This window comes from Mustela nigripes, chromosome 2 (genome assembly GCF_022355385.1).
Source record: "Mustela nigripes isolate SB6536 chromosome 2, MUSNIG.SB6536, whole genome shotgun sequence".
Taxonomy (NCBI): Eukaryota; Metazoa; Chordata; class Mammalia; order Carnivora; family Mustelidae; genus Mustela; species Mustela nigripes.
The window spans coordinates 149,977,463-150,003,148 of record NC_081558.1 but is presented as its reverse complement, the minus strand read 5'-3'; the positions used below and the strand labels follow the sequence as shown (position 1 = coordinate 150,003,148).

General features: G+C 42.9%; 1 protein-coding gene across 1 annotated transcript in view; it reads right to left on the bottom strand.

The window, feature by feature from the left end:
- Positions 1-1,238: 1,238 nt before the first annotated feature.
- Positions 1,239-25,686, bottom strand: part of SLC9A9 (solute carrier family 9 member A9) — a 538,704-nt gene continuing 514,256 nt past the window's right edge. Inside the window, exons 15-16 of the mRNA XM_059391790.1 lie at positions 2,989-3,094; positions 1,239-1,694 (exon numbers count right to left, since the gene is read on the bottom strand). Coding sequence (XP_059247773.1) covers positions 1,467-1,694; positions 2,989-3,094 — 334 coding nt within the window. The 3' untranslated portion in view covers positions 1,239-1,466. The remainder of the gene's footprint in view (positions 1,695-2,988; positions 3,095-25,686) is intronic.

The window sequence follows — 25,686 nt, the reverse complement described above, 5'->3', positions numbered from 1 at the left end:
AATAAAGCATTGGCCAACACAATCATACTTTATAACAAAAGTTTATTAGGATTAAGTCATGTTAGAAAACTTCATGCTTTGCCATTTGCCATATTCACCTGGAATGACCATATTATACTTAACTGAGTATAAAACAAGTTGTGCCCTGTACTATTTGGAAAGTAAGAAAATCGATGTACATAGCAGTGTGCCTGACACCACCATGGTTAATAGCCCAACAACAGGTTAGCAAAGCGTATGTTACCTCTGAGGTCTGGGCCTGAGGAAGACATCATTTCCTACCTCCTTCAGAAGTAGACCCATCATAGCCTAGGCACCGAACACTGGAGCCTGCTCTTTTGGTCCCTAATATTAACATCTGTATTTCAAGAGAAGCTAGGCTTGAGGTATCTTTATGGCTTACAAGGCACAGGTCATGCAGCTGAATTAAAAGCTATTGTGTTGGTCTGTCTGTCATGGGTCATGAGCCACCTTTGGGAAGAGGAGTCCTGATGCTGCGTCCTTGACTCCTCAGTGGTCTACACGTCACGAACTCTGCTCGTCTAGCTTCTGCTTCTGCTCATCAGCTGTGAGAGCTGGAATTGGAGGACGGGGCGGGACTCCTGCACGGGCTCCTGTCATGTGGTGACCAACCTCTACTGCAGAATCTCATTACTCAGCATGCACACGGGAGCTGCTACAGGGCCAAGAAATGATTCAGATGCAAGCAGGGACAGGAAGGCTCATTCTTCAGACAAATTATAATATGGGAAAAGGAAACAGCTTTCTCTGGAAGGGGTCCTATCAAGGTGGAGAGCAGTTGTAACCAACCCCTTCCCTCAGTAGGAGAAGCGGCTTGAAAAGAACGTCAAGGAGAACAGTGGGTCACCACCCAGCATGGGTTCTGCGAGGCCAGCAACAGTGGTATCGATCCCTTGCGTGGGCTTTGCAAATAGCCTTGAAGTCATTAAGAGCAAGTGGGAGTCTAGGTCTTTGTAATACAAAAATTTCATTTACTAAACAGCTGGGCATTTCCTGCAGCTTAGGAGCCCACATGTTTATGCTCAGAAACTTTTTCCTGATTTCTCAACTCTCCCTAACGAAGGGAATAAAATCCGAATTCAGAGGGAAGGGCCTGGAGAGCTACAGACAGAGAAGAAACACCCGCGGCCCCAGCACCTCTGTTCCATCCTTGCAGCAGCTAGACTCCCGACTTCCTCCCTTCCCCACCCTTCCCCACCCTTCCCACCCCAGCCCCCACCCAATTCACTAACAAAAATGGCTGCTGTCAAAAACTCAAATTCAGTTGCATAATATAGACAGATAATAATAAATTCTGACTTCTTCAGGCACCGGAGGATATTTGTGACAAAGTTTCGATTCTCTTACTGCATGGCCCAACCTCTTGGCCACGTGGTCTCCCCAGCTTGGCCCACAGTCCTCTGTGAGCCCCGCATAACTTGGGATTACATCTGCACCAGCCGCCATTAGTTCAGCTGGGACTGACCCGGGGTCTGCTCAAGCTTGAGTTCATAGCCTCCTAGGCCAAGGTCCCCCTCGTAAATGTTGTCCTTGCTCGGAGTCTGCGGAGAAGCTTTCTGGTCTACCCCCAGGCCCGCAGGAGGGCTGCAGGGTGAGGTGGCTTGCTCCTGGTAACTCATGGCCAGTTCGTCCTGATTCACAATGCATTCCACATCTTCCTCTTTGAGCTGTTCCTGGAATTTGGGAAGAGAGAGAAGTCACTTCATGATGAGGAAAACAAGAACTGTTTGTTTTCCCTTCTTAATGGCCCTGTCTTGCCATGGCTGAGGTTCTGCGGCAGCAGGCATAGCCTTTCTGTGGCTGGGTGTGGGGGAGCATTTCCCATGGAAGACCTGGCCCAGGGACATAGCCATGTGAGGCCTCCAGGCCTGATGTGAAAGCTGGTAGAGAGCACGTGCTCACTGAGTGCCTCCTTGGGTTAAGGGAGATAAAATAAAATTTGGTGGATTTCTTGAACTGTTACCTAGCCAGGTTGAGAGGAGGTAGGATTTAGAGGAGGCACCTTAGTGCACAGAATGATTCTCAGCATTGGTTTTGTAACACTCGTGCCCATCACTAAATTCTCAAAACAGTTCCTGTTGTATTTTATTTGAGAAGTGTGTCCTCACGGTATGTTTGCTGGGATGAGTGTCGCAAAGCTGAACATGGTTGGAAGTCATGATAGCAGATAATGGCAGAAACGAACTAGATCTGGCCAACATGCCTCTCCTCAGACAGAGCTTTCCTTGAAGGAAAGAATTAAGATCTCCAATCTTCTTTCACTGGCTTTGGGAAGACCATAAACAATTACTCACAGAAGGAACCCTGGGTAGGTGACCGAGGTCAGTTGTTTCTACCATTAGGCTGTACCAGAATCACTTGGAAGGTTCACTGAAACACAGATGCTGGGCCCCAAGTTCAGAGTTCTGAGGTGAGCGTGGGGGATGGGGAGCTGATACTTCATATTTCTAGCAAGTTCCCAAGTGATGCCAAGGCTGCTGGTCCAGAAACACACTTTGGAGAACCGTCGCCTTAGGCTATTATGTCCAGAGCACATCTGAGATGCATTTTTCTCTGTTTATGCAAGGGAGTGGGCAGCTGGACAACCTCCAAGGGTGCCCCAAACTCCAAGACTTTGCTCCTCTCCAATTCCTGACCCTGGTTTGTTGCTAATGATTCTAATCCACTCCCTTGAGCTATAAAGCACAGGCCCAATACTTAAAACCTCAAACCACAGCAGTTTGTGGGGACATATTACTTCTTCTACATTTTCTCAATTGATTTTATGGTTAAAAATATTGTTAACAATAAAAAACTGCATTTTTAAAAGAATGAGCCCACATCAGCAGCATCTGAAAAGAAAAGAAAAATACCTCTTGGTGCTGTGAATTTTTAAATGCTTCCTCCTCAGGCTGGGGACTAATAGCCCTGAGGTTCTTGGGCTCATCAGTAGGCACCAAGCCTGTCCCGCTCAGCGGAGATACTCACCCCGTAGGCCTGAGGGCTGGTGAGCAACCTGGAAATCGGACCACACCATTCAGGTAACGTTGTGGTCAGCGGAGGACCCGCGTGGGTTAAAATTGGTTTCAGATATCTGCAAGGCCTGTTAAGGAATACTTGCCAAAAGGAAGTTAGAATTTCGCTTCCCACACAGCACAAAGCTTCGCATGCAGCGAAAGAGACAGTTCTGTTCACCTTTAAATCCCCTACTCCCTCATTCAGGAGGCAATTTGGCCTGCCAAAATTGCTGTTTGTAATCTTTGCTCCACACACTTTTCCAGCCCTCCCGGTAGCCTTTAATCAAAAAGAAATGGGGACTGGGCCAGCCGACATCAGAGAGAGGGGTAAATGTTCCTCTTCTCTTCCCCTCCCTCCCTGAATGTCTCATCTGTTTGAGAATGCATTTCTTAAGAATTATCTTAAACAATAGCAGAAAGGATTTTGTTTTCTTAAAACTGCACACATAGCTTAAACCACCAGTAATTTTCACAAAGAAGCAAGTGGTATTTCATAAAATGTTCAGTCATTTTAGAACTGGGTAGTGAACATAGATTGTTTTCCAAAATGGTTTATTTTCACTATTCAACGCGGTCGCTTTATACTTCATACATCAACGTGTCTGTATACAAAGTACGTAAATCAGCCAGTGCCGGGTTCATTCTATTGTCTAGCACCTTTCTTATCTCTTCATCCCCAAGTGCTCTAACAACTTAAGAGAAAACCCTATTAATCTAAAGCTGTTATGCTTCCCTCCCATCTAGCAATAGTGAAACCCCTAGAGGTTGCCTTGGGTTGTCTTGTTATTTCTTTCTTTCTTTCTTTTTTTTTTCCTCAAAAGAAAGTAGTGGAATTATTTCACCATTCCATCAGACACAACTTTTAAGCCTTATATTATTTCCTGGGCTGGAGACTATTTCACCTCATCAACTTTCTGAAAAGCTATAATAAATAGGGAAAGGGAAAAAAAGGAAAACAGTTAACATTGGTGGGCCTGTGAAGATCCGAGGTCACCCCCGGGTGCTGAGGATGTGAGGAGATCTTGGAGATGGCTCTACTGGAGCACATGGAGAGCTGGACACGGCTCCGTTGTTCCTGGGATGCTCCGAGCATGGGAGGGCAGAGGGAAGGTGCAGGCCCCGAGAGCCAGGCATCTTGTCGCCTCTGGCCTCAAATCCTTCACCACCGAAGTGGTAATAAAGCAGGGAATGCTCCTGAACATAGCCCAGTTATGATGCAATTGAGAGACTGAAAAGATGCCCAAGACAGTCTATAACTCCAGCCGCAAATGGAAAACTTGACAATTCCTTTAGATGGGCGGCTGTCGTGCCCAGCAAAGGACCAGGGAAGATACTAAAGTTGAGAGCCTGGCCTTCCCTGTAACATCTTTGGGGCATATATATCTATGACTTGGAAGCCCTGTGATGGTCTTCCATTAATTTTCATTACAAACTGTTATTTCCTTCATTTTACGGATGGAGGAATAGAGGCCTAGAGATAGAATGATTTTAAATAATCCAAAGGCTCCTGTTGCTATTTGAACCCACCACCAACATCGCTAGCAAAAGATAAATTATCAGGGCAGAGTCATGCATGCGACCAGCTGGTTCTCTGGAGAGAAAAGCTTGCAGACCTCGTCCGTTCTGGCGAGAAGCAGACCCTCTCACGCAGGGGCTCATGAGAACATGTGGTCTAATTAGGGTTTATGGTGTGTGTGGGTCAGTGGGAAAAAACTTTTCCTGGGAGGTGAGGTGGGTGACATACATGTACAACTGTAGTGTAAACCAAGGAGAATCAGCCAATTTTGTTTCAAGATGGAGACGCGACAGTAGGTAAGCTACATTTCTAGAGACATCATATTAAAAAAAAAAAAATGAAGAAGTTCTTCAAGGCTCTAATTGTTTCAGAGGGAGGCCTGGGCAACTTCCAGTGTTTGAGGTTCTCAGAATATCACCAAATTAAAATGCCAAAATGCCACAGTAATATTACAAAGGTAAAGCGCAAATTTAGAATTGTGTAAGAAACATATTTTTCTTTTAATCCTGATGAGGTATCTCTTTGACTCTGTGTGTAATGTTATTAGAGCTAACACTTAACGATGAAATGTGTAGCTTTTTATGAATGTGGGGCCTGGACCAAATGGGGTACTGTGGGCCTCTTCTGGACAGGTTTTTGGCTTGGAACGCTTCAGTCTAACTGGCAACTCTGCCCCTTTACTGACAGCATGACCTGTGGCCTTGCCCCTCTGAGCTTCAAATATTGCTGTGAATGTTGATGGGAAATCACATTATTTAAAAATGGTTTTAAACTCTATGTGTTATTCAAATGCTTTTTATTTATTTTAAAGATTTATTCTCTAGGAAATACTTCTGAGAAATTGATGTCTCAATTGTTGTTTGGATAATAACAGGGAAATGAGACCGAGGGTAGGGATGAGGAAATGGCACACTGGGCATTTGGTGTGGCCTTGGGACTCACGGGCTAGGTCGCAGGTGGGAAATTGAAGGCGCCTACACCAAAAGTAGTATTTGGGTTAAAACTTGTTGTATGGGCAGCTAGCATGAGGTAGTAAGTGAGAGGTGGGCAGACTTTGTTGATGTAGGACTCTTCTAGGAAACTCACGGTGCCATTTTGGCTGCACTGCTGTCTCAGTAGCTGTGAGGCAAAGGCCTGAGGCATACTCCGTGTGGCATAAGTGGGATTTGCCAAGTGCCACGAAGAGCCATGGCAGATGTGGCACAGAATCTATGCCGAATTTCTTGGTTTGCCCAGTGCTTGCCATATATTATGTACTCAGTGGATGTTTTTGAATTTCTGATACAGAAAATATGAATGAGGGAAGTAGATTCTGAGTAATTTGACAAGAAAAGACAAAGGGGACAGATTATAGCCAACTAATAAGATTTTTCTGAGGATAAATGGCTAAGAAAGGTTGAGTTGAATATTGATCTCTTGGGCCTAAGTTATTAGACTGAGGGGACCATGAAAAGAGTGGGAATGGCATGAAATAAAGTGGTTAAAAAATAATCTTGTGTTTAACTCATTCATTTGTTCCTCCATATGTTCCTTCAAAATCATGTTTTGTTTTTTGTTTTATATTCCAAACTAATGAGGCATCTGCATGAGGAAATGGACAATTACATTTAGAATGGAAAGCTCTCTTGTCTCCAGACTGTGATCTCCTTGAGAAGATCCATTCACCTGGGTATAATGTTTGGCACATTTTAGATGTTCAAGAAATAGTTGCTGAATTAGTGAAGACAATAGACTCAGAGAGAGGAAAAGAATTGCTCACTGGAATCCAGCCAGACAGTTAATGGCAGAGCTGGGCCTGGGATCAAGGACGTTTCCATCACATGGGGCATCTTTCTTCTGCTATGGGGATACTGAGTAACAAACAGGTCTTGTCTGATTGGACATCTGATTTGGAATTGAGGAATCAGTTATTTTCAGAGTCTTTTATTGCTGAGCAATGTCTGGAAAGTGGTCAGATCTCCAGGGTTACCTAAATTATTAAAGAGTAAGAAAACTCTTTTGATGTACAAAAAAACCCCCCCAAAAACAAAAAACAAAAAAAAACCCCAAACCAAAACCAAAACAAAACCAACAAAAACCCCAACTGCTGATTTTGCAAAATGTGTTATTTTTTTCATCAGGTTCTAGTATATGTTTGGGGAGGGATAGTTCCCATTGGGTATTTTTGGTGCAGCTAGTTTTGCTTCTCTAATAAGCTAGAAATGTATCGAGATGAAATGTGAAGCTCTGGGGGAAAAAAAACAATGATTTTTTCTCATCCAAAGGGCATAGCTTTGGGAATAGCAGTTTGGTTCAGGAGATGTAAGCAAAAGCTAGATCTCTACCCAGAGTTTAACATGCATGCAATAAGGAAGACTTAACAGATGCCATTTTCTCCTTTGGCCTGAGTTATCAGAAGGTCCAGAGTTAAATTTAGTGCTTAACTGAACTAACGTCCAAAACTCCTGGTTATGTTTGATTTCTTCCTCTCTTTTGTTGGTTAGTTTTTGTTTTAATTGTTTTTTCATGTTTTACCCATTGTAAGTTGCCAAAACTGATGAGTACACAGCTTGCTCACATCTATGCTTCCTACAACATAGACTGGAGAGATGCAAAAACCCCAAGTAAAGATCTAGCTTGACAAATGAATGTCTGCCCCTTCAAGGGGACTAAGCCCCATTGCCCCTACGATGGGCTGAACTGTTTGGATTCTTCCCCAATTCATAAATTGAAGCCCTAACCTCCAGTGTGATTGTATTTTGGTGGGGGGGGGGAGACTTGGGAGGTAATTAGGGTTAGAAGAGATCATGGAGGGGGTCCCATGATGGGATTACTGCTCTTATAGGAAGAGATACCAGAGTTTGTTTGCTCTCTCTCCACATGTCTACAAAGAAGTCAAGTGAGCATACAGGGAGATGAACCCTCTTCAAGCCCAGAGGAGAGTTCTCACCAGAACCCAGTCATATCAGCACCCTGATCTCAGACTTCCAGCCTCTGGAACGGGGAGGAAATCAACATCTGTTGTGTAAACCACCTGGTCTATGCTATGTTGTTATGGTCGCTTGGGCAGATGAACACACGCCCTCACTCTGACCCTCTTTAAAAATCTCTGTGAGCCCTAAAGAGCTATGTTCTTTTTTGTTCTTCTTCTTTTTTCTTTCTTTCTTTCCTTTTTTTTTTTTTTTAAAGATTTTATTTACTTATTTGACAGAGAGAGAGAGAGAGAGCGCGCGCAATTAGGCAAAGTGGCAGGGAGAGGGAGAAGCAGGCTCTCCACTGAGCAGGGATTCTGATGAGAGACTCGATCCTGGGACCCTGGGATCATGACCTTAGCTGAAGGCAGCTGCTTAACGCACTGAGCCACCCAGGTGCCCCTGAAGAGCTATGTTCTATTTTGGCTTTTCTAAACTTGCTTCGTCATGAAGATCATCTTGGACATTTATTAAAAATTCAGATTTCCAAGTCCTCCGCTGGAGATTCTGATTTGGCAGGTCTAGGAAGTAGCCTGTGACTCTGTCTTTTACAGAGAGTCTGTATTTTCAGCCCGCCAGGTGACTAGTGATTAGGCAAGGATGGAACACGATGCTCTCTCTATGGAGTGGTGCCCAACACAGGAGATTCAAAAATTTTAAATAGGAAGAAAAAGAACATGGTCTCTTATGTTCACAAAGCCATCATGTTTAGGGTGAGGGGAGGTATAAGGTAAGCCCATTTGGCCCTGAACCCACGTCTGTCTAATGTAATGGATGCTGCCAAATGTTCCATCTTGTCTGGGGGATGGGCCAGATAGTTGGTTCAAAATGATGAAGCCTTGATGATGTTACACCTGAGTGAATTAATGAAGCATCGTGTCTGGGCTTGTGTAGGAAGACCGTGCCTACTGGAAGCGTTTGCATGTGTTTGTATGTATAAGCTTGATACACGGTCTTGTTATTTGGATAATGTACTCATCACTGCATGGCTGTGCAAAGAACAAAAGTGTATTTATCTCTGTATAGGCTTTTCAAGAATATATCCCAGACTCTTCCATTTATAAAGCATTTCTATATGTCTTGTTTTCTCCTCACAACTGTAAGTGAGAATTATAGTCCCATTTTGCAGATCAAGGAATGTGTGAACAGATGGCTTTTCAACTCTCTTCTTTTTATTTTCTTTTAAAGATTTATTTATTTATTTGAGAGAGAAAGCGTGTGGGAGGGGCAAAGAGAGAGAATGAGAATCTTAAGTAGACTCCCTGCTGAGCATGGAGCCTGATATAGGGCTTGATTTTAGGAGCCTGAGATCCTGACCTGAGCTGAAACTAGGAGCTGGGCTGCTTAACTGACTGAAACACATAGGTGCCCCTCTTCTAATCTCCTCTTACCTGCTTTTCCAGGGTGCATTTAGCTTTCAGTACTGGCTTGGCACCAGATGGCAGGTGGGTGGAGAAGAATAAGTACATCCTGTAGTGGAAGCCAGCCTTGACCTCCAAGCCCATACATTCCTGCAGAAAACCAGGGGTCCCACTTGCTGTTGACTTGCTGAGTCCCCACACTATTGTTTACACAGCATCCTTGGACAAAACTAGCAGAGGACACACCACATTTCACGTACCTCTCACGCTTCAATTCCAATACACAAATCACACTCCTTCTGCTTTGTTTCTCAGGAAATGTGGCCAAGTAAATTGAGTATGTTTTCCCTCATCCCTGTGCATAGATCAGATTTCATAATTGAACACTCACTCTCTTGCCATTTTGGGTAGATCTGTGCAGAGCCATGCTGTGGAGCTGGGGCTTAGGGTTCAGGTTGGAGGAAGGCTTTAAGAGTCCAAACAAGAAGGCTTCTTCTTTGAGCTGTTTTATCCCTCTGTTCCCTCTGCTTCGAGGGTGGACTTCCAAATTTGCACCAGGCGCTTGCAGAGAACGTAGGAATAAGATCCTGCCTTTGCAGCAGCCACTCTATTTCAAGAATGAGCCTATCAAGATGGCACCTCCTCCTAGGCGATCCATGAAGTTATGGTTTAAAAATAAGGAGAAGGCAGAAACCCTCTGTTCACATATGCAGATGGACATACGCTTCTTCATTTGACAATCCTAACCTTCACCATCTTAAAGGAAACTACTCTCGACAACTGCTGGGGCAGAAAGGGAGCAGCAAATGCCAGAATTAACACCTGGTGGGTAAGCGGAACTGCCTGGAGGAAGCCAGCACGGAGCGACAGCTATCCCTTTAGCCTCGTCTCTGAGCTCTGCTACTCTTATGCCGATTTGGTGAAGGGCCCTCCTTTCAAGGCCAAGCTAGTGTGTGTCTCCCCCCCACAAACCCCCCCAGGCTTCTCAGACCCGCCAGGCTGAGCTGCTTCAGCTCCCTGGCTGTTCTGTAGCGATGTGTATGTATATATCTGGTAGCATTTGTCACCTGTCTAGAAGCTACTTGTTTACATCCCCACCTTCCTCTAAGCTCCTTGAGGGCAAGAACTCAATTATTATTTAACAAAATATTCATACTGTAGAATGAAAAAGGCATACATCAAACCTCACCAGTCCAATGTACAGACTAGTGGATCATTACAAAGCAAGAAAATCACCCAGACCAGGAAACAGAACTTTGTTTCCCAGCCCCAAAGCCCCTTCTAAGTGTCTTGTCCTAATGCAGGCTCCACCCTCTCCACAAGGAGCTACTATCCTGATTTGTAATCACTTCCTTGAGTTTCTATTATAGTTTTATTGCTCAAGACCGAACCTGCCTGCTTTTTAAAAATGTGTTATGCCTTTTAATCTGTAGATTCCTCCTCCACCCTTTTAATTTCTTTACAATTTACCTGTTGTAGAATGTGGGCCATTTGACTGTGGAGTTTCCTATCGTCTGAACCTTGCTGATCCCAAGCTCTCCTGTGCAGCCCAGCATGGTCCCCTGCCCTTGGTATTTCCTGTAAACTGCCAGTTGCCTCCAGAGATTAGATCTGATTCACCTTCTCTTCAAGACTCTAGCAAGACTAAGGAAGGTACGTTATCTCTCGTTGTGCCTTTTTGTGTGATCTGAGCAGCCACAAGCGTGTAATACCTATAACTTTTTGCTCACTGGGGACAGCAAATAGTGAAGCTCTAATTATTTATATAACATACTAATCATATTATTATGTATTATATTATTATAGTATTACTATGTTATTTGTACATATGAATTTATTAGGTAGAATGCTTTTATAAAGAGATTTTCATTTATTCTCTTGGGATATTTAGTGGCATAGTCAATATAAGAAAGACAAGATAAATACTTGATTTATTCCATCCATTTACCAGTTTTCCAGCTGATTTGTTATCATCCTCTGAAAATGATTGATTCTTTGTTTAAATATCATTAAAGGGCAACAAATTTAAATGAATTTGATTGTAATTATTATCATTGTTGAAGCTCAAACTGACCCATCTGTGGTCAGTGGGAGTCTTTCAAGTTTGGCTCTTGAGTGTTATTGACATGATGTCAGTATCTTTGATAGCTTCTCTGTCATCTGTATGACAACTTGTTCTAGGCTCATGTTGAACACTGCCTGTTTCAGACCTCAAACCAACCATTTCTCCAAAATTCTCTGATTTCTTTTAGTGAGAAGTGGTGTTTTAACAGTGAACTCTGGATGCCAAGAGTGGCGATACCCACTGGTAAATGTTCAACAACTGAGTCTTTTTTTTAAAGCTGAATTTGTAGCACTTCCCAGTTTCCATGGTATAAACACTCTCATTATGGTTGATTTCGATAGATCAACATGAAGTCACTGAACATGGAGTTGGGACGAGATGTGTACAATCTGTTCTCACCAGCTAGTGCAGACCAGCTTCATCATGCCACTAGTTATGTATCTCCTGAGTTACTATGGATACTTCCAATTCAAGTTCAAGAATTTTGGATTCTCAAGGACATAAGGAATAATAGAATTGGAATAGTCTATAAGTACTCATTTGTTTTATCCTTTATTAAATATATAGTATTCTCAGAATAATAATAATAGTAATAGTAATGATAATACTGATAGTACCACCACAAAAAGTTACATAATATATTAAAAAACTTTTACATATCCTCCTTATATTCTAACTTCCATTAAAAAAAACCCTATTGCACAACTATATGTAGTTATACTGTATTTACATTGTCAGATCATATAGACATTACGTTCTGCACCCTCTCTCTTAGCTCTTGTTTAGTCCAGGCTCCCTGGGTAAATGTGTATTTAATACTAACCCTCCAGCCTTATGTCAATGCTTTTTCAGTCATTTTGATTGTCTGAAGCTTGTTCTTTAGTAGACTGCTCAGGAAGGATTCATGGAAAAATTCTTGAATCCTTGCAGATTGATAACAATTTGTGCCCTTTATACTTTGAAAGTCTATTTTTCTGGAAATAAAATTATTGGCTTCTACTTTCTTTATTTGATTATTTTACATCCATTTCTAGTTTATTTTGACATAATTAGTTGCTCTTGAAAAGTATAACGAAAATGTAACTTTCTTTCCTTTCTAAATCACATGGGCTTTTTCCCTTAGATGCCAAAAGGACTTTTCTTTAAAGTTTATTAATTTCACTAAAGTTTTTCTGATGTTGGTTGTCCTAAGTTGATAGTCTCAGGTACATGGTGTGTTCTTCCAGTGTATAGTTGCAAATGTCCTAAATGTGTCTATTTCCTTGCTCTGCTTTTTTTCTTCAGGGACTCCTATTTTCTGGATGTCTGATCTTAGCCTGTTTTCAATATTTGTCACTTTCCCTCGAATCCTTTTTATCTTTTTATTCATTTCTTTCTGATTTAAAACTTTTTTCTTTCTTTTTATCTGCTGCTTCTTTTAAGGTATTATTCACTGTGTTTATTTGCTTTTTTATTTCTTCTAATTTACTATTTATTTCTGGTATGAGTCTTTTTCTTCATTTCAAATTATTTTCAGAGTTTTTTCTACTTCTGATTTATGCCATCATTTTTGTAATGTTTTAACTTGTTTTATTGTAATATATTATACTTTTGACCTACTTCTGGCATACGTTCACTGTAGTGATGTTATTTTGCTCTTTATCCTCTTTTTTTCTTTCAATAACTCTCTATGAGATTTGACTTTTGTCTTTTTCTGGTTTTGTTTTGTTTTCAGTGTAAAATTAGTTTTCTTATACTGATTGAAGGAGGCAGTGTTCAGGAAAGCTTTTTTTTTTTTTTTCAATCTCATACGATTCCCTCTTCCCTTGTTTTTGTACAGTGATAAGCATGGTGACTTGCATACTGGGCTTTCCTGAGCTGTTCTCCTCCTCAGCATATCTGGACCTTGTCTTTCCTTTATTACTATCTTTGTCCAGCTCAATTTGGATTCCACTCCAGGTAACTACTCCTGGGTGCAGGACCTTGACCTGATAGGAAGCCCTGGTGGATCCATTCTAAAGGTCTCAACAGCTCCAGCCCTTCAGTCTTTCTTACTTGGACCTTTCATTGACTCTTAGTAGAGAGGGCAATACTCCTCATTCCCTGCTCCAACTCAAGTTTCAGAGATGTTTATCAGATTAGCCCACCTACCCTTTTCAGGAAATACTACTGACTACTTAGGAATACTCCTGTTTTCAGGTCCATCAGATACTGCCCTATTGCTTCCTTTTTCTCCCTTCCTGGCCACTTATGTTGATGGCAGTTTGTCTCTACTAACTTATAATTTGGAGTTTGTGAGAAAACTAGCCCCTAGTTTTTTTTAAACATGTCCATGGATTTTGGTTTTATTATTATCTATTATTATTTTATTATTGTCTATTATTATTTGCCTTTTTTAAATATAGGGATTTGGAGAGACTGAAAGATTGCTGTTGATGTCACTGTCACCTTCCCAGAATAGAGAAGTGCTTCTTCACCTTCCCTGGCCTTGGAATGGGTGCTTTGAAAAATTGCCCATATACTCATCATTTGCATGCAATTTCACATGACCTTTCAGAGACTTCTTAGATGCCTTCAAGTACATCCATGCTCCCCTAGAGGTCCCAAGCTAGGAAACTCTGGTCAGGAGCGATTAAGTATTAAGGATGAGGGCAGACTAAAGGCTGATAAAAAGTGGTGTACTTGCTACCCTATTTGTACTGGGAGTTGGTTTTGTCAATGATATCTCTGAGCCCTACCTATCAAATGTTAAGATAATTCTATTGGGCTCCTTGTTTCCAGACAGACAAGCCAGAGACAGAGAAAGGGCATGGAATTTGTTGGAAAGGTTAAAGGAAAGATGACAGTGGCAGGATACCAAAGCAACCAACGTAAGTAGGACAAGTGGGCATCAGATAAACAAGGAGGGAATGTTGGAATCATGAGGCTGGAGGAAACCTGAGAGTTCATCTGATCCACAGCCTCAGATCTTAACAGAGTAGATCGTCTAAACCTAGGGTTTCTCCAAGCATGGTCACCTGAGCATCTGCACCAGAATTTCCTGGTTTGCTTGTTAAAATGCAGATTCCCAGGCTCCAAAACCTGACCCTCTTGGATGGGAGTTCTAGTAATCTGCATTTTACCAGTTGCCTGAAAAACCACTGGTCTAAATGATGCAGAGAAGTACGGCATCTGGTTTCTTGAAGGATTCTGGGTGTGGAGGTGCCCCATCTTTGAGCTGCACAGTACAACAATAATAACAATGAAAATGATAATATCACCTTTGCTCTTACTACTACAGCTTCTCCTCCTACTATTGTGTCCTCAAGATTTGTCCCTCTGGACACAGGCGATCAACAGATTTCCAGGAATTTTTGCTGCCTATCACATGCAGTTGAGATCCACTTGTGCCATATGGAATGCTACATTTGGCTCAAGTTGTTTTGAGAGAAAACAGTTCTGGAGAAAATTGCTGCTGCTACTCACATGGAGTGCGTCTTGGCTTTTGGTGGCCTCTGATTATAGGAACTGCCAGACACACTCTGAGAGCTCACAGTGATTTGACAACAGACCATTATAAGTTCCCTCCCTGGAGTGTGTTGGAGAACTGGGCTTTGAGAAGTAACTCTGCTCCAACATTCCAAGTCTCCGCTCTGGTTTGGAGGGAAATTTCTATTTGATTTCTTCCTCCAACACTGATTGGATGTAGTCTTATGAATGCTGGAGCCTCAGCTGGCTACCCCAGAATTCACATTTAACACACAGGTGGTCAGCCCTGCCCAAGCCCTCTCTGGCTCACTCAGTACGCCAGGGGACCAGACCCTTCCCCTCCACTCCCAGAAGAGTGCGTGCCTGGGGGGGACTGAGCTCCCTGTGGGTATGGGCAAGGATTCCATGAGGGATGCACATCTTCTACCTCTGGGGGAAGACAAAACAATCCTTTCTGTATCGGTAACTGCAGTGTGGAGCCTGGGGGTCAGGACTCCCAGAGCATGAATTTAAAGTGGAAACTACCTTCGGTACTTTCATGGGGTGGGATATAGCAGACAACAAACATAGATGGCTAAGGTTCTGGCTGCTGTGACTGCTACAGAGTTTGAGCAGAAATCTCCAACTCTTTATGTTCTCGACTTTCTCAGTCCTAAGGAGGCACATGGCGTTATGTTAGCTCTGGTTAGGTAACTACTTAGATATTGCAATTACCTAGTGTATTTGTGTCTCAGGACTGCCATAACAAAGTACCACGAACTGGGTGGCTTCAAACAACAGGAATTTTTTGTTTCATAGTCCTGGAGGCTAGAAGTCCGAGATCAAGTTGTTGGCAGGGTTGCTTCTTCTAAGGGCTTGGCCCATGCATCTCTCCTAGCTTCCGGTGAGAGTCAGCAATTCCGTGTTTTCCTTGGCTCGTAGTGCATTACTCCAACCTCTACTTCCACCATCCCATACTGTTTTCCCTGTGTCTTCACAGGACCAAAGTCTTCTCATAAGCAAACCAGTGATACTGGATCAGGGAGCCACCCATTCCAGTATGACTTCACCTTAATTGCATCTACAGTGAACCCATTTCCAAATTGGGTTACATTTTGAGGTACCGGGGGTTGAAATTTCAATAATTTTAAAAATTGAATTATTTTTTAAATAATTCAGCTTATAGTTTCTTTCTTCTTCTGAACAATCCCAAGTCTTCTATTTATTAAAAATTTTTTTTGGTAGTAGTTAAAAAGACAGGCTAGGTGTGAATCATAGCTTTGCTACTTATTATCTATGAGTGGACAAATTTCCTAAGCTCTTCGAGCCTCATTTTTGTCATCCCTAAAATGGAAATAGCTTATAATAGTGACCTCATAGGGAAGAGGATTGAGTGGGATGAAAATAGATACAATTTTTAGCACAGTTTCAGGCACATAATAAGCACTCAGTAAATATTAGTTAACATTATTTTTTTTCTTTCACTGAGTCCCTTAAGGAGCTTTATAAGTCTTAGAAATATATTTCAAACATCCCCAAGTCAATTTACTCACAGAACACCCACCACATACCCTGCAGAATTCATAATATTTCTTCTGCTGGCTGTTGGAGCCCTGAGACAGATATTGCGAAGTTTCTCTCAGAAGATTTCCTTCCCTTCTTGGAGCAGCGCCCAAGGCAGGGTGTCCAGGGGGCAGTGCTCATTGTCTCCAGACAGCATGACTGCAGTGGAACATTTACATTGTGAGGGTCCTAACACAGGAATGACCAATCTCTGTAGGAATGAGACACTTGCTCAGAAAGTGGGTGTTTTCATAGTGGGCATCGGGTTTCTAAGATCACCCGAGAGCAGACCTTCCTCATCATCACATTTGTTTCTCTGGGCCTTCGTTGTCCTTGAGGCCACTCTAACTTTCCTGTATTCTCAGTGTACCTTCTCTGGCCACTCAGCAAATTCAGGAGCATGTGTGCCCTGATGCTCTTTAGGAAGACAAAACTTTCTCGCAACCTTCCTCTGCCCCCCCCCACCCGCCCCAGAAATGCTGACTGCTGTAACCCACTGTGTTTGTTATGGCTATGGGAATCAGGGTATGCGACATTAGGTTATTTTTGAGCTATGAAATGAAGCCCATTCAGGAGACATCAGAAGCTCTATTTCCTTTGACTGACAAGACACAAGAGGAGAGTTCTTTGTTGTTACAGGGTACCATGTCATAAATAATCTCATTCTCCTCTCCAGGCACATTTTTCTCTCAGACACAGTCACTTTCAATTTTTTTTTTCTTTTTTTACTTCCAACCCCTGCCTGGAAATACATTTTACAACTGCTACTCAGTACATGCCCTAGCATCTGCTCCGTCATACATATATAACACTAAGAATACTTCAGCGATGTGCTTGGATCTGTTCCTGTTCCTATGGCCTATCCTCTGGTATTCCCCTGTCCTATCCTGTCTTACCCCATTCTATTCTGTCTGTCTTCTATTAAGCTTATACGAGATATCACTAGTGTGCACTAATAGCCAAGCCTCCTCCTTTCTCAGGTAACTGAAGTAGGTGCATCAGCTTTTTTGAAGGAGGGGGTAGTTAGAGGACTTATTTTGGCCAATGTGTATTGTTATAAGTCACTCGTGTCATTTCTACACTGAAACCTCTATTTTGATTAAGCCGCCATGATTATTTAGGGCTGGCATGCAACCTTGCAGCTGACTTCTTCTCTGTTACAGTGACCCAAGGAGGCCTTGGGTTGACATAGCAGAGCCACAGGCCGAGAGTGCTGGATCACTGAACTGCCACATCCTTTGCATCCTTTAAGTGCGAGAGAAGTAAACTGCGTGATGGGCCACTGAGAGTTGGGAAATGTTTGTTACTGCGGCAGAGTCTATCCTCTTCTGACTAATACAGTATTGCCTTCCGTTTCATTTGTTGTTTAGAAATGCTGGTCATGATCCATATGGATAGTCTCCTCTAGTTTGCAAATCATTTTCCCAAAGCATCTGCCACATCAATAGCCCTGAAGTATAAAAGAGAGAGGATTCTCCATAGTGGAGGGGAGACAGAGCACTGTCTCACCTCAGGGTCCTAACTTCCTGGAGTTGGTTTATGTCAGGAATAAGGACTAAGTCATTGTGTGACTAGGATCCTAGAGAGTAGGTTGTGATGGTGGGGTAGGTACCAGGGACTAGTTCCAAAGATGATTGAGTAGTGAACTTGGGCTTTCTGTGGGATATTTACCTTTTGGATATATGTGGCTCCAGATTCAGGCCTCATGTATTCTTGACCCTTGAATTTCATTGCCCTCTGTTGATCCCAACCCACTTACCTTTCTAAGCTTATACCCCACACTCTTTCACAAATCTCAGTTCCTGATAAATAAAATTAAGCGCTGATTCCCATTTATGTATCACTGTGTTTCTGGGCCTTTGCATATGCGGTTCCCTCCATTTGAACAACTTTTCTTTTCAGCTGGCACTTGGAAATCTTCAATTCATTCAGACATAGTTCCACTGTCATTGCCTCTGAAATCTCATTGAACTTTTATTTACTGCTCTCAGGATTTATCAGTCTCCATTAACATAGTTATTACAGTATATTTCTCTTTCTCCAATCTCATCTTGGGCCAGATCTGCTTCTCTTTTAATTTTTTTCATAAAATTCTATCCAAATAAAAGCGTTCCTTTGAACAATAACCAAAACACATACCCCAAAGTTAGAAAACCCACTGACTTAAAAAAATAAGGTTGATTTAACTAAAGTTGACATGGAAAACCTTTCTTGACAACTCACAGTTCCCATATCCACCAAATTATTTATGGACTTTTATCTTTGTATGCTCTGTTTCCATTACCATGTCTTTCCTCACTTTGTCTTTCAAGGAGACCTGTTCATTCTTTAAAGCCTATGGACTTGGGGTGCCTGGTTAGTTCAGTGGATTAAGCCTCTGCCTTCAGCTTGGATCATGATCTCGGGTCCTGGGATCGAGCCCCACATTGGGCTCTCTGCTCAGCGGGGAGCCTGCTTCCCTCTCTCTCTGCCTGCCTCTCTGCCTACTTGTGATCTCTCTCTGTCAAATAAATAAATAAAATCTTTTAAAAAAATAATAGAGCCTATGGACTCAATCTGCTAGTATTTGCCTACCCAATCTCCAGTCTCTTACAACAGAAGGAGATTCTATTTCCTCAGCAGATTGAATGGCAATGAAATGGAAGGAGTTTGTTGAGTAGAATTTCTAGAGAAGTTCCTTAAAGATAGTGTTAGTTTTGCTCTTTCTCCCTTCTTGCCTGGAACTTAAATGAGCTTTCTGAAGCTCCAGCAGCCGTATTAGGGCCATAAGGTATACTTCAGGATAGAAGCTGTATACTAAAGACTATAAAGGACAAAGATAGAAGGATCAGAGAAATATTGATGACATCATGGAAGTCTATAACCAGCTGTTGATTGTCTAATGCTGGAATTCTTTTACATGAGATGAAAAAATCTATATAATTAAGCCATGGTTATTTAGATTTTTCCATTAAATATGGCCAAACATGGTCCTAATGGACACATAGCTCAGTGCAAATAGTATGTCTTTGTGTCTATCCTTGTATTCTAACTAGAGAATTTTTTCACTGGGGCTCCCACAGGCCTTGATTCAGACCTCTCTGATTACATTAATCACAGTATATCAGAATTATTTGCCTATATATCTCCTCTTCTGTTAGACTGTGAGTTCCTTGAAGGAGAAACCTTTTCTCATTCCTTCTTGTATCTGCAGTGATTAATGTCCAGTAGCCGGAAATGAGTATTCTCGACTAATGTTTGTTGAATTTAATTGAGACTTGAAAAGCATTGAGGGTTTTCTGTGAACATGCAAATTATATTGGGGGAAGGTATTATCTGAAACCTGAACCCTATTTGGGATTTCGTTGGTGAGAAATAAAGTCATGGGAAATGGCACTGGGTGGGAGTCTTAGGGACCAGGTGCGAGAAATGAGTTAGGCTGGACCGGCCCCTGGAAGGAAAGGTGGGAAAAACTGCAGCCGAGGATTTGGGTCTGTCTGGATCTCCCAAGGGTGGCTCTCCTTTGCTGTTACGTTTTCCTGGATACAAAACCTCACTCCCCTGGAAAGCCCTGAGAGGAGACTGCCAGCATAAGGAATGCTTTACATTGCCCCTCCTGCCTCTCTGAAAGGCAAAGCTTCTCTCCCGAGACTGGGTATCACAGATAACTGACTCCTTGGGCATAGCTGCAAGTCCCTCCTGTGTGCCCCAGCCCTGTCCCTTTGGTCCTCCTGTACCACTTTGGAAGGGTCCGTCACTCTTGAGTTGCAAGATTAAATGAATGCATGTTTGGATAAGATGCTTTTGGGCCCTAGATCAAAGTCTTCACTGCTCAGGGTCTGGACCCCTTTCAGAGCAGGTATAAAACCTGCCTTCCCCTTCTAGTGAGTTATGGGTGCAAAAAGAGAGAAGTGCTGCCCCTCTCCACTATATCAATACATCTTCTCCGGAGGAGAGCTCAGATGGCGTATTCAGAAACCAATGTACTGAGAAAATGGAGAGACGTACTTTCTATTAAAACCACTCAAAAATTTTATTGGCATGGACATGATCTTTTGGCCAAAAAAAAAAAAAAAACCCTCCACTGGAGAGCAAATGAAACCATGCCTCATAATATGCTTATTCTCTCCTTGTAAAAATAATAAGAAGTGTTTTGTTAGATTTGTGCTGTGTGTTTGTGTGCCTGCTTTAAACAACTGCTCCAGGGCCTTTTTCTGGAAGTCACTGATCTGGATCTATGCCAAACCAGTGGCAGGAGCTGTCCTGCTTGCCACTGGAAAGGAGGAGAAAGCACTGAGTCGTTATACAACTTCACTCTCCTAAATCAAACCTTCCATTTGCCATGATTATTTACCATTGCTTTGTAATTGTGAGCAGACAGCTGAGCGGAGCTGGAAGTCTATTCATTCTTTAAAGTGACATAAAGTGGCACTTGGAGTCCAAATGATAATTGTTCTTTTCTCCTTGTTAATATCTAACCACTGCTAGGAGTTCTGTGAAAGATTAATTTAATGCCAGCTCCAGAAATTCTGTGGGATTTGGCTCTTGGCCTCTTTTTTGAAACCCAATTTGAAATCACCCTGAGGAACTGGGAAGGCTGAATTGATTGTGACCTTCAATTCAGAATTCCTTTCTAACTATTTTAGCAGTATGGAGAACTTTCCCTCACTTACATCCCTCTACTACTCAGTAGTGGTCACGGCTGAGAAGTATCGGCAGTTTCTCAGAAATATGATTACTCTGAGGATATTTCCAGCTCAGTCGGAATGTTAGGAATTCAGATCTGTCCAGGAAACCAGGACACTGTGGTGTCTAGACAAAAACCTGAAGCCCATGGGAACCACTCTGCAGCGGTGGAAAGGTCCTTGTTTTTTGGCCATGCTCTCCGGGGTCTCCCCCACTCCACACTCAAGTCATCATTTAGGGATAAGCTGTCAAACCTAGTAAAAGTTTTTGCTGACACCATGAGTGATACAGACAGCAGCATCCCTTTGGCTGTACATGAGGTTTCGAACAACCTTGCGATCCCTGCTGATCAACTTCCAGTAGCGTAGGAAAGGTAAATATATGCTGATATCAATAGGCCATTCTATAGTATGGATGAGTTTCTGCTATTCTTGCCTCTCCAATTTCAAATTCTATGCAAAACTTTTGAGTTTCTGACCTGGGCTGGAATAAAAAGCAGTGGTTAAGTTCTTGCCTCTCTGACCCTCTGGTTCAGGATTGCCATGTTAATGGAGTCCAGCATTTACTAAAGGGTAAGAATGTTGGAATTTCTACATTATGCACTTTTATGAATAATCTCTTTTAATCCTGGGAGGTAGTTTTATCATTGCTCCCATTTTATGGGTGAGGAAACTCAGGCACAGGGAGGCAAAGGAGCCAGCCCTTGCCATACAGCTAGGAAGTGGTGAAGCCAGGATAAGAACTCAGGCTGCAGTAATGTCAGCCCGACTCCTCCATCTCTTTGACTCTGGAACTCAGTGCAGCATGATCACATCAGTGGCCTGGAAAAGAGTCATCAGTGGTGACTCTTAGGAGGTCTTAGAAAAGATCTTCACTTTTCTAAACTCTCTGAGGCTGCTTCAGCACCATTCATCCCTGAGGCCTTCAACCCAACAGGTGACTGCAGCCCAGGAACTTTGTGGCATGATTCATGGACTTGGGTTGGGAGAACTACCCACAATTTGGTATTTGCCAATGGGAGAGTTTCCTGGAGACTTCCACTGGCAACGGTTGGAGTTTTAACATTTTTTGTCCCATGTATCACTGGTTGTTTGAGGAAAAAGAGGAGAAGGAAAGAACAAAAAAGGACGGAACAGAAGAACAGAAGAGAAGAGCAGAAGAAGAACATCCCTACTTTCTGTGATAGTTTAGAGGTTCTATTCATGAGCAGTAGTATTTCAAGTATTTTAGGAATTGGATACACAGTTGAGACAGTATGAAATGTGGCTTATAACCCAGAACCCTGGAGAGGTTGGAATATAGAGGTGAGCGATGCACGTAGAACTGAAAGATTCTTTTCTCTTTCATCCAACAAGACAGAGGTCAAGGGCTTTCAGAAATTGGTGACTTTGGAAGTGGGAGAATTTTCATATCACACAGTCATCTGCTGACTGAATGATAGGTGTAATTTTTTAGTTGCTGTTTTAAAGAGTGTTTGCAAAGAAAGGTGTGCGTTTTCTGCAGTTGGTAGTTGTAGAGAAGGAGTGAGGGTCTCACTAAATCTTCCAAGGACCTGCCTGAGAGCTCAGACAAGGCCCTGGGCCAGTGTGCACAGTGACACTGGATGCAGAGGCTCTGTCACCTTCTTGAGGACTTGGGGGTGGCCAAGACAAACAAACATCACAGGGCCCTTTCTATTGGCCTCTGTGGGGCCACAGGACTCCTGACACCATTCAGAGCCCATGGAGTAAGTCTGAAATTTTGAAAGGAGACTAAAGCATTCTCAGTACAGGCAGTGCTTAGGGTCCCCACTGTAAGCCACTCCTTGGTGACATCCCCTCCGGCTCCCTAACTTCCTTTCTGATGGAGACTCAGAGTGTTCTTGCTAAGCTAAGCCTGAATTGTTGTGCACTGTAGACTGATACTGTTTTTCTCCTTTTGATGCTTCCCAGTTTAGGGATACAGTTCTAGATCTGAGTGGAGCTGGAGAACCACCACACCAGATTTCAATGACAACAGATAACCATGGGGATGGTATCTTCTGGTTTTCCCCCAGGAAACAAATAACTCAGATGAACTCCAAGCTCGAGAAAACTGGTGCCAATGCAGGCAACCTTTGGGTTATTAGAGCCTGTGTCATTGGAAGTCTTAAAGCAGGATGTGGTTCCCCTATTTCAGGACATCACGAGATATGTGTCAACATCTCCATCTCTTGGATCCTTCTCTGTCCTGGTAACCTGGTTGGTGTGAAATGGTGAATGATTGCTGGGAATCAGGGAAGGCCCCAGAATGCCCACCAAGGTAGCTCTAGATGGAGAGTTGGTATCGACCTGGAAAAGGTGGCAAAGCTGACATTTCTTATTCTGTACTCCTTTCGCTTGGCCAGCTCACACTTTGGGCAAAAGACTTTCCTTTGTCAATTTAGAAGACTGCTAATAAAGCAAACCAATTTATTTGATGACTCAAAAAAAAAAAAAAAAAAAAAAAGAAAAAAAAAAGGCCCCTTAAGGGGCAGAGATCAAGGGTGCTATAGATTAAGAGCAAAACTTCTTTTACCCCTTCTTTACAGTCTGGGAGTTTCTTTTCCTGTGCTTACCATTGCCAGCTTCTCTTGTGATCTGGGGTTTCATTTCTATGATTCACAGGTTCCTGAAGTTGAAAGAAGAACCTGGAGCAGACTGCCCATTGTTTTGAGTTATCCTTGCAAATTCTCTCTCTCTTTGCCTTCACAACGAAGGAGCCAAGGAGCCGACTCTATAGCTAGTCCCTCAGGGTTTGGAATAATTCACATTGCTGCTATTCAGGCAGGCCAATACAATCATTTCCTCATTTTCTGCTCAGCACCTTGTCCTTCAGAGGTAATGGAATGAGAGTGAGTTAGTTTATAGAACTGTTGCACCTGTGGACCTTTGCACTTTCTAATTTTTAAAAATTTTTATTTTTTATTATTATGTTCAGTTAGCCACTGCAAGCTCTTTTGCACTTTAATTAGAAATGGCCTAGGTTAAAGGAACTACATAATGTGGACCTCAAAGGGGGATTTTAGACATTAAATGTTTCCCAGAGACAACTATTTGGGTTTCCTAAGGGGACTCAAAATTAGACCAAGTGCTTACTTTTAAGTAAAACTAGGGTGGTGTTCTCCAGTGGATTTTTGGCTTGTACCAAAAAAAAGTTTTCCTGGAAGAAAAACAAATTTGGGCTTTTGACCGATTTGTTTATATTCAGAAAAGCTGAAATGGAATTAATTTTGTATGTGCAGAACTGGTCATTGCTTCTCCTGTGGACAGTAAGACAATAGGGGAAAAAGGAACATTTCCTTCTGAACAGAATTGTAGTGAATCGAGAACTAAAGAGCTTATGGAAAATAGCTTTCAAATGATTATTTTTGTTTGCTTAAATGCTTGATTATGATGATTGTAATTCCGACTATACACAGAGAGAGCATGGAATAAAATGCTAAGCCTAGACTCCTTTATAACAAAACCCAAAGAACACATCACACTTTATAAAATCCAAATGCCCATAGGTTTCCTGGGACTGCCAGATAAAATATAAACACACAGTTCCGGTTCTCCTTATTTGCATTTTCAGGGCCAAGAATTCCATCTAGGCTTCCTTTAAAAGATGTACCTTGGCCCTGGGTCACTGTAACAGCTAATGAAATGAAACTTGAATTTGGAATTTTTTTGCTTTGCATGCAAAGGTTGGCCCTCTGGATTACAACAGGAAGCCTTTTGGGGGTGAATAATACACCCGCAGATGGCCCAGGTTCCAGACAATGGGCTCATTCCAGTCCCTGCGCCAGCCAAGCAGTTTTAGTGAGATGATTTCATCCCTGCTATGCAGGGGATGCCTCCTGTTACTGCGTCGCCCCTGAGCAGAGCCCCGGTGACACCGGGGTTCCATGAAGTTATCTTTCTTGTTCTTTGTGTGGAAAGAGTAGAATCATTAAACATATGTGGTCACTTTAGCTTCTCAGACCCTAACCCATACGAATAATATTATAAACTGTGAACCAAGAGCCTGAAGCCAAAGTGGTCAGATAGTCAAGCAGAGAACTTGAAATGACCTTGGCAGATCCAAGGGCTGCCATAGCAATAGAGAGCTTCCATCCTTTCTAGACAACAGCAAACCAAATACCCTGCTTCTGCACTCATCCAGCTTGCATGACGGCTACAGGGATGATGAGGGAGTAGTCACAAGAGATGTGACACTGCTGGTGGGTGGCTTGTGGTGTTGCATGGTCAGAATATGCATGGTCAGAACCTGCCTCAGCCTGAGGGGAGACTGGGGCCCTTGATAGCTGCTGGTCTGCTCAGCTGGGCTGTCAGGGCAGCAAGGCTGGAGGCAGAGGCTTCTGTGTTCGAGGGTGTCAGGGTGGGGAGAGAGGCTAGCTTACAGGGCCCTTGTCTACACCTGCTCTGTTGAAGGGCCCAACAGAGGAGCTTGGTGTTGGAGGCTCGATTTACTGCCTCTCAAACAACAGTAGCAGTGACATGTCGTGCCAGTAACAAGGCTGCTCTGGTACACTTTGACTTGGCTTTTTGTTTTATTCAGCTTCAAGAATGTTTCTGAATGGTTTTAAAAAACATTCCTTTGTCTTTACCCTACCAGCCCCAAAGCTCTGGAAAAGGCCAAGACATAGCAAGGACAGACACATCATGTTTGCCCTGACCAAAACTGACTTCCTTGTCTCCCTCTCCCCAGGAAACTGTTCCTCCCCTCTCACTCCCCCAACCCGCCCTGCCATTTCAGTAAATGCACCATCAGGCACTGTATGCTCAAGCATGCGTCTGACCCTTAACTTTCTTTCCTCACCTCCCCATCACAACCAATCAGTCAATTACCAAGTTCTGTTGATTCCACTTGCTAAAGACTTCCCTATCCATCCATCCACCCACTTCTCTCTAGCCCACAGGCACTGCTGTCGCTCAGACTGCCATCACTCTCCTCTGGGTGGCCGCAACAGTGTCCTCACTGGTCTAGGGGTTCTGCTGAGCAGCCCCAGCTCACTGCCCCCCCTCCATTCCCCTACACACGAGAGTGGTTCTTCTGCAGTGTTGACTGGATTATGGTTCTTCCCTGCCTACAACCCTGTCAAACGCTTCCCATGGTCCTGAGGAGTGTGAACTGGATTCTG